Source organism: Mastigoproctus giganteus, chromosome 3 (genome assembly GCF_048544385.1).
Source record: "Mastigoproctus giganteus isolate SK-2022 chromosome 3, ASM4854438v1, whole genome shotgun sequence".
In the NCBI taxonomy this organism is placed as follows: Eukaryota; Metazoa; Arthropoda; class Arachnida; order Uropygi; family Thelyphonidae; genus Mastigoproctus; species Mastigoproctus giganteus.
The window spans coordinates 184649546-184662357 of NC_143577.1; the positions used below are offsets into that span (position 1 = coordinate 184649546).

Consider the following 12812-nt stretch of genomic DNA (forward strand, 5'->3'; position numbering starts at 1 on the left):
CGGGATATGTGGTGGTCATTCCCTGACCTTTCCGCATCCTCTGTATTTGGTGGAGACGGGCTCGAACCCCAGTCTAATCAAGAAGCTTGTGCTACGCACTGCTGCTCCTTCCCACCTGGCTACGGAGGTGCCTTATGTGTAGCGATAGTAGAAGTTCCCATGTGTGTTTGAGTGTCTGCTTGTGTAAACTTGTCCGGGTTGTTAGTAGGTATATTGCATTTGTACAAGGGGGGGGGGGTTGAGCCCGATTTGAAACTGTTAATAATGCATTTAATTTATTCGAGTGCCTATTTTTTATGTCAGTGGCTAATGTGTCCTGCCTCAAATCTTTGAAGGATTTCAAAACAGTCCAGTAGTCTGAATGTAAATATATTTTTATTTTGTCACGAAGAGTAGTAACCCTAGAATAATAACTTCTCTTCATTGTGAAATGAGAATTTAAGGTGAGTTTAATAATATGGCGTGAAATGGCAAAACAGGACATTCTACAGGTATTTAACAACATTCATACAAGGCTATATTTTACATTGGTGGAAGAACATATAGAAACAAAAGCTCTAAATTTCTTAAATTTCACTCTTACACGAGACATGCAAAAAATACAATTTAGCATTTACCGAAAACCCACGAATATGGGGATGTACTTGTATTGGTACCTTATAGAAGTTATCATCTATTTACTTATAACAGGTCTATAATATTTAACCAGTTCTTTAACGCTTACAAATATTCTACTTCTGAACCTACCTTACACTTAGAAATTGATACACTAACCACCAGGTTTTTAAATAGAGGCTATCCACTTTCCATTATAAATCAAATCAAATTACAAGCTAAAAATAAGACAGAAAATACGATACCTATTAATAAAAAGCACTTTAATTCTATACTATACTTTGAACAATGGTACAAGCAACTCAATAAACTCTTTAAAAATACAGAATTCAATTATAGCCAGGCCTGTGCAGAAGCTCCATAATATATTAAAAATCACACAATTCTTCCTTCCTGCTCCATACAGATAAATGACTTTGTATAGAAGATTTCTTGTAGTAAGTGTGATTCATCATATGAAAGGTTGACTCGGTATACACTAGATTTACACATCAAGTAACATGCTGCTTCGGTCCACACACCATGCACAACCGCTTGGGAATTGGGCTTTCGTGCCATCAGTGAAGGTCACGTATTCCTATTCAATGAAATGAAAATTTAAGCATACAACATAATTACATAAAATTATTGATCACTGAAACTCGTGAAATGAAACTACATGAAAATTCTATCAATGTGCGATGTCCTTACCTAATTTTGGATTTCTGGTCTTTTTTACGCATGTGTCAATACAAATAATCTCTCCGTTTAAGGGCCTCACAGACACACACACACTGCAATATTTCCATCCTGTGAACATGGCGTTCAATCAGAAAGCATTGTCTGCTTAAGGAAGGGAAAAGCTGTGGATTTTGTTTAATTTGCGTGTTCATCCAAATTTTTAATCGTGATTTTTATTTTTAATTGTGATTTTAATTATTTATTCTCGTAAGTGGTTTTCAGATTTTAATTATTTATTCTGACACAATGTCTTTTCACACTCATGATCTTGCTGAGTTGGTTTGATGTGTCTCGGGGTCGGATGGGTGCTCTCGGCTTTCGATTCCATTGTGCATCGAATTGGTCATATCTCTATGAGTGAAAGAATTCATTAAATTATTTTATTTTATTTTATTCGCAACATTTGGAGAGCATTGACTGGAAGCAACTCTAAGCAAAAGATTGAGGTAATCTCTTACTCTTTTAAATATATTGTAATAACATAGAAGTTATTGAGCCTTTAAGCTTTGTGTTTTTACTAACTGTAATATTAAAAAGAAAGTGCATTTCACTGTTATATTGTGCTATGACAGATAAGGTAGTACAAGTAATGATAACATTTTATTCTGAAATCTGTCAGTGGCCTAGTCCAGGCTTTTAGGATTTAAGAGTTTTTTTTTCAGAGAAGTTTCAGATAATAAATACTATCTGTATTTATTTATTTTCTGAAAGTTCTCAGTTGTAATAATAATATACTATACTGCATGATATGTACCAATAAAAGCATTTTAACATTGTATGACTTACACTGTCCAGTTAAACCATTATGACCACTTACCTAATAGTGGGTATGTCCCTCTCTTGCTGCCAGTACCACTACCACATGGCAAGGCAGGGACTCAACTTGCCCCTGATTGTTGGTATAGTGTGGAGGTATGGTGTACCACGATCACCAGGATATGGAAGATCACAGATCTATGGATCCCGTAGATATGTGATATTCGATAGTGGAGGATTTGGTTGTTGGATATCCATGTAATCCAACAACCAAATGGCAAACTTTGGCAAACTCTTGAACAATACCTGCAATGTGGCAGAATGCAGTTATCGTGCTGGAATACACCTGTGCCATCTAGGATGACTGTCACCACAAAGGGGTGTTCCTGATCAGCCATAATGGATAGTTAGTTTTTAGCATTCAGAGTGCAATCTAGAGTTATGAGGACTCCAAGAGATTTTGAGGAAAACATTCCCCATGTGGTATGGACTTTATGATATGAAAAAGTGCCTGCTCAGAGAAGTTCATAGTACGAACTTCTCTGAGCAGGATAAACAGGCAGCCAGGAAAGCCCATGGTATCCTATTGATCATTTGTTGAACAATATCTAGTAGAGATAGGGAGGTCATAATCTTACTGTATAAGGGAATTGTAAGACCACATTTGGAATACTGTGTTCAAGTATGGAGACCTCATCTGAAAAAAGACATTGAGCTTCTTGAAGGGACCCAAAGATAGGCAACTTGCTTGGTGAGATTGGCAAAAGGACAGCCATACAAGGAAAGACTTCAGTTATGTGGGCTACAGAGCTTGGCAACCAGGCACCTTAGAGAGGGATCTGTCTGAGGTTTCTAAGGCTCTGAAAGGGGTTAGTAAAATGAATGAAGATGAATTTTCACTGTTATAAAGAATTCCAGAACCAAGGGCCATAACTTCAGTTTACAGGGAAAGAGGTGTAGACTAGATTTTATGAAGTTTTCTTTTAGCTAGCAAGTTGTTGATTACTGGAACAAGTTGTTGCTGCAGGTAGTTGATGCTGACAGTTTGAAGAAATTCAAAGGTTAGCTGGACAGTTACCGTGTGAGGAGGAAAGTGCAAATTTATATTTTCTTATCTACTTGTTACTTTTTTTTTTTTTTCACTGGTGCAGCAAAAGCCTGTGGTTTATTACTATGTACGGCAGATACTAAAGATATTAATACCAAAACACTGCCACCACTGCCTTCCTGTTTACTACCTAAAAAAAGGACAGTCTAAGACAATGCTTGGAATTGTGACTTTAAAATGGAGAAGAAAAGGTTTTGGAAGGAATATACTGTTGTCTGGCAAAAAAGATGGGATGAGAGCGAATTTGGGCTTGTAACAAGAAAGTATATTGCGCAAGTGGAATTCTCAACAACCCCTGGAGTTATTTCATGGTTTAGACCTTCTATGACAACTTCTTATCTACTAACAGGGCATGGGTTCCTCCCTGCTAAGTTATTTGAGCGTGGCCTGGAGCCTGATCCGGCGGTCTTTTGGTCTTCACAAATCACCAAAAGACAAAAGGTTTATGTTGCTATTTAATTTTTAGGAGCATTAGCAACTAAGTCCATATTGCTCCGGGGATATGCGGTGGTCATTCCCTGACCTTTCCACATCCTCCGTATTTGGTGGTCACGGGCTGGAACCCCAGTCTAATCAAGAAGCGTGTGCTACGCACTGCCGCTCCTGTCCACCTGGCTACGGAGGCACCAAAAAAAAAAGGTTTATGTATAAACAGAAGATTTAAGTTAATTGTTATTGTGTTGACATATATGGGTTGTCATTGTGTTGATTTATGTTAATTAATGTTGCATTGATTTTGGCCAATTGTTATTGACAAGATTTATGTCAATTGTTATTGTAAAGATTGGTTTCTGTGCACAAGGTTTATGAGAATCATTTAGTAGCTATCTCATTGTGCTTGTCAACAGGTTTGAAAGTTCCAGCGGACAGAGTAGACAGTGTTGTTAATTGTCCATTGTATATTATATATTGTTTTCTTGGTTCTCAGGAATTCAGAGACTGAGCATATTTAAAAAAAGTATTGTATATATCTGTTTAATATAATAATTACCGGGTATCAGTGAGGATAATTTGTGGAAGTTCTCCACTAGTAATTCATTTGTCGACACCCACTGGTATTGCGCTACCTCTGGTGGGTGCGGGACTTGTGCATTCGGCACAAATACATAACGTAAACTCGGGCCTAGAGAAAGGCACTGGGCAGTAGCTGTTTTATATTGGTGGTGGTAAAATACATCGCACATATTTTTAGGTTAGATTTGTTGAGTTTCTACGCCAAAACAGATGAACTAGGTGGAGATGGGCTTTTGCGTAGGAGCCACCTTTGACTCTGGGATACACGTATGCAGTGCACCAGGAGGTCAAATATAATATAATGTCTTATATATGTGTAACGAAATGTTAATGTATATAAAATTGTATATATATCTTTTTGTAAGTATTGTATATATATTTATGTAATAATTGTGTGCACAAATAAATGGGAAAAAAAAATGGAAATGTTTATGTTGGACCAGGACATCAGAGAGATTCCTTTTTGCAGTCTGTCACTGTACCCTTTTCTATCTACCATCCACATGGCATAGCAGGAAATGTGATTCATTGGAAAGGCAGTTTTTATTATTATTATTATTTTTTGTTGTCAGTGATGCCATTTAGATGCAAACTGTATGCATTGATGATGGTTGGCTGTAAGCATAACTACCTTGACCAAGTGCCTACTCCAGTGACCCATGTGGAGAAGGGTTCGTTGGATCATGGTCTTGGAAACACTGCTGGTTTTAAATTGGTAAAGTCCATGGTCAGCTCTTCCACCATTTTCTGTCTATTGGTTCACATAAGGCAGGATAGCCTACATTCACTATTACTATTCATAAGGAATGGGTGCCTGCTGTTGGTCCGGCATTTACTGCTCTGTCCACTTAACTGTCACTCTTGGAACACCTCAACTACAGCACTCTGCAAACAGCCCATAAGATTTGCCATTATCTGACACTCATCCCTTTTTTGAAGTACATTAGATCAGGCATGTCAAACTCGTTTTGCACCATGGGCCATATAAGCTATTTTGCATTAGGCTGAGGGCCACATACCTTCAATACTCAAAAAATAAACAAAATTCAATTTTTAGAATTACTGTATTTAGTATATAGATAACCTGTTTTGTATCCTAAGTTAGTTTTTAAATTAAAAATACTTTACAATATTTAATAAAAAAATAAACAATAAAACCACAGTTTATTATTATATCATTTTTTAGATGACACTTGGGATCGTTTTCCACAAAGCAGACCATCAAAATTTGGTTGAATGTCTTGAGCTGATGTAATCTTTAAAATTGATGATAGATGGTGATCGGTTAATCTTGACCTTTCTAGAGTTTTGTTTTCTCTCATCAAAGAAAACAGTTGCTCGCATAAGTCTGTGCTCCCGAACATAGCGAAAGATAACATTTTTGGAAATCGATCTGTGGGTAAACAAGTGCAAAATTCTGGAATTCCAACTTCCGTATATTTTTACTTTAGCAAAGAGTCACTTGGATTAAAATTAATTCCATTTGTAAGCTGTCATCAACAATTTCAATATCAATAAACATATGCGAAGTAAAAAGACAAAACTGTAATTCACAGTTTTTGAAATCATAAAATCTTCTATCAAATTCCATTTCTAATGACTTAATTTGGTGTGTATATTCTGTAAATTTTAAGTCAGGTGATTTTAACAACAGAGATTGGCAACTTTTAAAATGAGATAAGTTTTCTTTTTCTATTTGTTTGCGCCAAAGTTATAATTTTTCTTTGAAAACATTAATATTATCAAATAACATTGTAACAATGTGATGTTTTCCTTGAAGTTTAAGATTAAGTTGGTTAAGATGACTTGTAATGTCAAATGAGAAGGCCAGATCCTTTATCCATTGTACAACTTTTAATTCAGTACATTCACAATTCTTTGTTTCCAAGAACATTACAATTACATCCAGCAGCTCGAAGAATCGTTTTATTATGAATTAATCGTTTTATTATCGTTTTATAAAGTCTTTATGACTCGAAATCCATCGAACTTCTGTATAATATGGTAGATCAGCGTGTTCACTTTCTGCGTCTTCCAGAAATGAAAAAAATTGTCAATAATTAAATCCACGTGCTCGAATAAAATTTATAATTTTGGAGACTTTTTTTTAGCACATGTCCGATATTTAAAACCTTGGAACATAACATTTGCTGGCAAATAATGTAATGAAAATGTTCAAAATTATTATTACCATGTTGTTTGCATGTTTCTTTTAGTTTTGTACAAAACTAAAAGAAACATGCTTCGCTTGCTTTCAAGTTCACAACACACCCACGAATAAAAATGGCCAGTTGAGCAAAGTCTCGAATGTCTGTGCTTTCATCAATTGCAATAGAATAAGCTTCAAATGTGGATATCATTGAATTGAGCTGATTTCTTAAATTCTCAGCTATTTCATCGATCCTATTAACTACTGTGTTTCTACTTAAGCTCACACTTTTGAAGCTTTTTACTTTCTCTGGACACAACACTTCCATTACTTTAATTAAACACTCACTTATAAAATCTCCTTCTGTAAAAGATTTTGATTTGCTTGCAATTAAATATGATAACAAGTAATTAGCTTTTACAGCTGCTGTATTTTCCTCAGGTTTGGTAAACACGTTTTGCTGTTATATAAGAATTGATTTCGATTCTAACAACTTACTTTCATGATGTTTCTCAACGTATTTATCATAGATTTCTTTATGATGTGTATCATAATGTCTCCTGATATTGTATTCTTTGCAGACTGAAATAGCTTTACTACATATTAAGCATACTATTTTGCTCTTTTTCTGCATGCAGTAATAGTCTAGCTCCCATTTCTCTTGGAAGTTATGGCGTTCTTCTTCGATTGTTCTTTTCTTACTGATACTGTTATTAGGGGTTGACATAATGTTTCTTATTATGTGTCTTTTTAATTTAATACAAAAAAAAAAAAAAACACACAAAATTAACTGCACACAGTTAAAAATATAATTCACGAATATACAACTGAGCAAACACTTTGCAGGCTGTAGTATTCAAAGCTGCAGGTGGAGGCTTAAAAATGAAACATTGTCATATCTTTTCTCTCTTTTTTGAGCACTGCATTGAAAATTGCTTAAATGTAAAATTTGAAATAAATTATGTGAAAATAAAAATAAATTTCATTAGTATTTTTTTCCATTTCTTTTAATTAAAAAAAAAAAGATTTTCAAGAAATCTCGGCGGGCTGCAGCCTTTTTGTTGGAGGGCTGCATGAGGCCCGCGGGCAGCGGGTTTGACATGCCTGCATTAGATCATGTCCCTTGCCCGTGTTTATCAAGTACGTTGTAAGGACCGCATGCCACGAACCTGCAGTATCACATTTGCAAGTTCTTACTGCAACATGTGTGCCACCAAGCAGGGAGGAATGGTTGATTGCTAAAAAACAGGGGTGGCCATGCTTTGACTGGACAGTGTGTATATATATCAGTTATTAAACTCTAATTGTAAGTTACTCCTTCTATTAGTAAATTTATGATTTCATGGGGTTTTTTTTTCTTTTCAGTACCTTGTGATGGATTACTACTGTGGAGGTGATCTGTTAACACTCCTAAGTAAATTTGAAGATAGACTTCCGGAAGACATGGCTAAATTTTATATTAGTGAGATGGTTTTAGCAATTGACTCTATCCACAGGTTACATTATGTTCACCGTGATATCAAACCTGATAATGTACTTTTAGATGCCAATGGTCACATAAGACTTGCTGATTTTGGCTCGTGTTTGAGGCTCTTGGAAGATGGAATGGTAAATTATATTTTACCACCTCTTGGAAAATGTGATCATTATCAAAAGAAATAATTATGTAATTTCTTTTGCTGTTTTTTAAAAGAATATTTTCTTTTATTTATTTATTTTTTCAATATTTAATAGTATATGTGTACTATTAATATAAAGAGCCAATTATCAGCATATAAGGAAACTTTTAAATACAACTAATCGAGAATCTGTTCTTACCTGATTGAATAGAAATGATTCACTTATTACTGGCAGTTAAGGTGACTTTATTGCTAAACAGATGACTTGTTTTTAAATGTGTTTATTAGTTTCAGAGTATTTAAGGACTGTGAAAATTTTAGAGGCTAATGCACGCCCAGCTTAGTGTTTGGCATTAAGTTAGTATATAGCCAAATTGCTTGAAGGTACAAGGTCATCTAAAAAGGTGTCCATGATTTCCCTTTTAATTATCTTCGGAAATATTCAATTTATTGCTGTGATTATAGCAGCAAACAGTGTGGTAACTCACTAAGTTTTATTTGACACCTCAACAATGACCTTGATTACGCCATGAGTGTGTGCAGAATGATTCCTATGTGCACCAATGGTCAGTGTCAGTAAGATGGCCACTGTGCAATAGAAAGCACAGTGTGTGTTGTGGTACGCTGAATTTAAATCTGTCATAACAGTGCAATGTCAATACCGATGTCGGTGCAGAAATAGGTTTATTTCTGGACCTCTATTATGCGAAAAAGCATTACAATTGAATCAAAATTTTAAAGAGTGTTTTCTGAAAGTGACAGAGGAAGGTTTTCCAAGGATGACGTTTACAATGCAGATGAAACTGGTCTTAATTGGAAGTCACGCCCTCATAAATCACTTGCATCATGACGTAAAATGGCTGCTCCTTGTTTCAATGCTAACCAACAGCATGTTACAGTTATGGTGTGTGTGTAAATGGAAGTGGACAGCATGTTTTACCATTGTTGGTGATTGGGAAATCCAAGATTCTTTAAAGGTGTGAAGTGTAAACGATATGAAGGACAAAAAAAATACTTGGACGAATTCCAATGTTTTTTTGGATTGGTTTATCCAAGATTTTATTTCAAGTGTGAAGAGGCATCAAGAAAATGAGGGTAATGTTGGTAAAGTTTTGCTTATTATCGGTAACGCACCATCCCACCCTTCTCTTGAAAAAATGAATTCAATTGACGAGAACTTCATTCAATTGACGAGAACTTCATTCAATTGACGAGAACTTCAAGTGTTTACCACCAAATGTTACAACCCTGCTGCAGCCAGTGGATCAAAGTGTTATAGAAAATCTAAAAAAGATGTACAAAAAACAAGTCTTGCATCACTTGCTGCTACCAGAGGGAGATGAAGAGAGCATGGTTGAGTTTTCAAAGAAGCTCAACATTATGGATTGTTGCTACATGTTAGCAGATGCCTGGAACATGTTGTCGGAGAGAAATCTGAAAAAGGCATAGCATAAACTTTGGGGTGCTGCCAAAGAAGAAAAATGGTTGCATTAGTCCAGGATGAAGAACGTGCTGACTTTAACCAAGGTGAGTCTGGTGATGAAGAAGAAGAGGGAGTGGTCCCGCTCAACCTGAGGCCTTCACTGGCTAGAAACTGCAATGGCATGGTGTGAGCAACTATCTGAATGCAGTTCTATGGAGATATTGGTATTAAAGAGGATAAGAGACCTCGCCACAAAAAAAAGACGGCTTGCATGGTTCAAATAAAAATTCAAGATTGCATATTTTAAAAAATAAACCTTCCCAAGATTCATTATACTCTTATTTGTGTGCAATTATTGTGTTTGTTTATTTCTGGTTATGTAAAAAAAAAAAAAAAAAAAAGGTGTGATTTATAGTTGAAACCACATAAAACAATTACGTAAGTTCAAAATAAATGTAATGCATAATATACATTGTTTCTTCAAAACGGTTTGGTTATTATTTACAAACCATTTCCTAAATCAGTTATTTTTTATAATACTTCATATTTCGAAATACGATAGCAATAACCTTGCGTACAATAATTTAATTGTAGGCCTAATTACACTTTGTTTTGTATAAACTGGGTTTTCTCATATATGTTTGATTATCTGAACTATTTGATTAACCGAACCAATCTTGGTCCCAATTAGTTCGGATAATTGACATTCTACTGCATTACGTTAGGGTCGCTCGGTAAGTTATTACATATACCCATGTGTATTGTGTCTGCAAATTGCTTGTTTTCTCTAGTCGATTTGCCTGTTTTGCTATATACGCCTGAGACTGACTAGCTGAACCACTGTGTGAAAAAAGCCCATAAAAGTTCCTCGTGTCAGTGATGGGATATGAACCCAGGCCTTTACCACTCGGTGTGGGGAGGATGATGACGATACCACTGTGCTACATGCATAAACTGAAGGTGGTGCATGTGGGAATAAATGGTTTGTTCAACAAATTTTCAAATACATGCGATATCTTAAGTCACATTTGACTGATTTATGTGTACAGCCAAGCCAACATTTCCTGATCGGTTGGAGAAAATACTGAGCAGACTGTGAGCACATTCGTGCAGAGTGAAAAAGAAAAAGGCGCGAAATTTCATTATTGGCAATGTATGCAATTATATCAGGCTATATTCACAGAGAAGCTGTGAGAAGATTGCAATTTTTATTTAAAGATAATGACGAAAATTAAAGGGGTCTAATTCTGTTTTGCAAGAGTTATTTTAATTTTGTTCTTGTTTTAATAAATTATTTGAATTAATATTTAATTTTTTTTGTAGAATTTATTGTTTGAATGTTTCAATAAATTAATGAAAATATTAAAAATTGCTTATTACTTTGATATCCAAAGTCGTGCACTTGCACCATGCTCCTGGTGCCCATGACCCCAAGTAAGGGGTAGGGAGGAAATTAGATTTGGCAAATTAGCCTAAACATAAAGAAATAGCATAAAGTTATCCCTTAATAGGAGTTTCTACTCAGTACATTAAATAATTTGTAGATATTTATGGAACTACTACAGTTATGAAAAATTATTTTTAAATTTCATAGAGAGTTTATAGTATTACTGACCAACCAGAAAAAAATTGGAAAAAAAAAAAAAATCAAATTCTTGCTTCACTATAGCACCTCAAAATGTTGGTGTTAAACTTATTGGCTGTTGTTGTTATTTGGTTTTAGGAGCATTAGCAACTAAGGCCATATTGCTCCGGGAATATGCGGTAGTCATTCCCTGACCTTTCTGCATCCTCCATATTTGGTGGTGATGGGCTCGAACCCCGGTCTAATCAAGAAGCGTGTGCTATGCACTGCTGCTCTTTCCCACCTGTCTACGGAGGCGCCTAAACTTATTGGTCCAGCTGCATGAGTTTACAAGTTGTGAAAAGAGACTGTGTTGCTTTGTTTTTAAAAAATAACTACTAAAAATATGAAAATGGTATTTTGTTTTCAGAGTCCATATATTAAGTTATGAATAATAGATAAAAAAAACTACATAATTTAAAATGGGGGGGTTTCAGGGTGAACCCTGTGTTTTTACTTTTCAAGGCACGAATTCTAAAGAATTAATTTAAAGCTTAACTACATTTTGCAGTGATAAATTGAATATTCATAACTCAGTGATGTAGCCAAGTGGTCAATTATGAGAGTGCAGCCATATGTGTTTGAATTGGCTTTAATTTGAGCCTGCATGGTTGCTAAATATGTTAATCAAAAGTTGATGTCACGTTGTAGAGCTGATATCATCTTTTAAGGGCACAAAAGGTGATATCATTGTACATGTTAGAACTAATGACATTAACTATAGGAGATCTGCAGATTTCTTTAACAAGTGCAGGTCAAAGTTGAAAAAAAAAGTGAGTTAGGGTTAAACTTGAATGTGTCTGCAATTCTGCCCAGACACAATAGGGGGGGGGGGTGCATGGTGAGAGCCTTGTCAATCAATTCAGCCATGGAGAGATTGTGCAAGGCTCATAGGGTGGAATGAATTTTTTGCAGCATAGTCTGTGCTTGTTAACAGGAGAGACAGGGATGGAATACACATAAATAGAAGGGGTGCAAGAATATTTACTGATGCTATTGAGACAGCATTAGGTGAATTAGAAAACTGCTAGCTTGGGGGATTCACAGACTAAAAGAATAACAGTAGTTGCAGGTAGAGGTGAAAGTGATTCTTGCACTGCTTCTATTAGAATGAGTAGTGGCCGGGAGGGAGGGTGCCTGGGGATTTTATGGACTGGCAAGAGTAATCATGGAATAAATAAATACATGGACTGTGTTAGATTAACTAAGAGTAAGAGCAGGTGCATGTATATTACTTGGGGCGCCTCCATAGCCAGTTGGGAAGGAGCAGCAGTGCGTAGCACACGCTTCTTGATTATACTGAGGTTCGAGCCCGTCATCACCAAATATGGAGGATGTGGAAAGGTCAGGGAATGACCACCGCATATCCCAGAGCAATATGGCCTTAGTTGCTAATGCTCCTAAGAACCAAATAACAAACAACCAAACAAACAAACATGTATACTTGCACGTACACCAGTGCTAGGAGTATGGTAAATAAATTTGATGAATTTCAAGTGCTGGTCAAGACATCAAGGGTGGATAGTATTGGGATATCAGAGACGTGGTGTCACACCTGCTCTTCTGCTCCTATGCTTACAAGGATTGCAGAATTGGAATTTGGGTAGTACAATGTGTACAGAAAGGATAGAAGGGGAGGAATGTTATGCTGATAGTAAAGAAGCACATAAAATCTAAGGAAGTGCATCCAGTTGACATGGGTGTACAGTGCTGTGTTGAGTCAGTTTGGTGTGACATAAGCACTGGGAAAGCAAAAATGAGGGTAGGAGTTTGTTCTCAGCATA

At 35.9% G+C, this 12812-nt stretch overlaps 1 protein-coding gene across 1 annotated transcript in view; it reads left to right on the top strand.

Annotated features, from left to right (window-relative positions):
* LOC150088463 (serine/threonine-protein kinase Genghis Khan-like) overlaps positions 1–12812 on the top strand; it is a 905682-nt gene that overhangs the window by 195023 nt on the left and 697847 nt on the right. The window contains exon 5 of the mRNA XM_090370169.1: positions 7728–7970. Coding sequence (XP_090226295.1) covers positions 7728–7970 — 243 coding nt within the window. The remainder of the gene's footprint in view (positions 1–7727; positions 7971–12812) is intronic.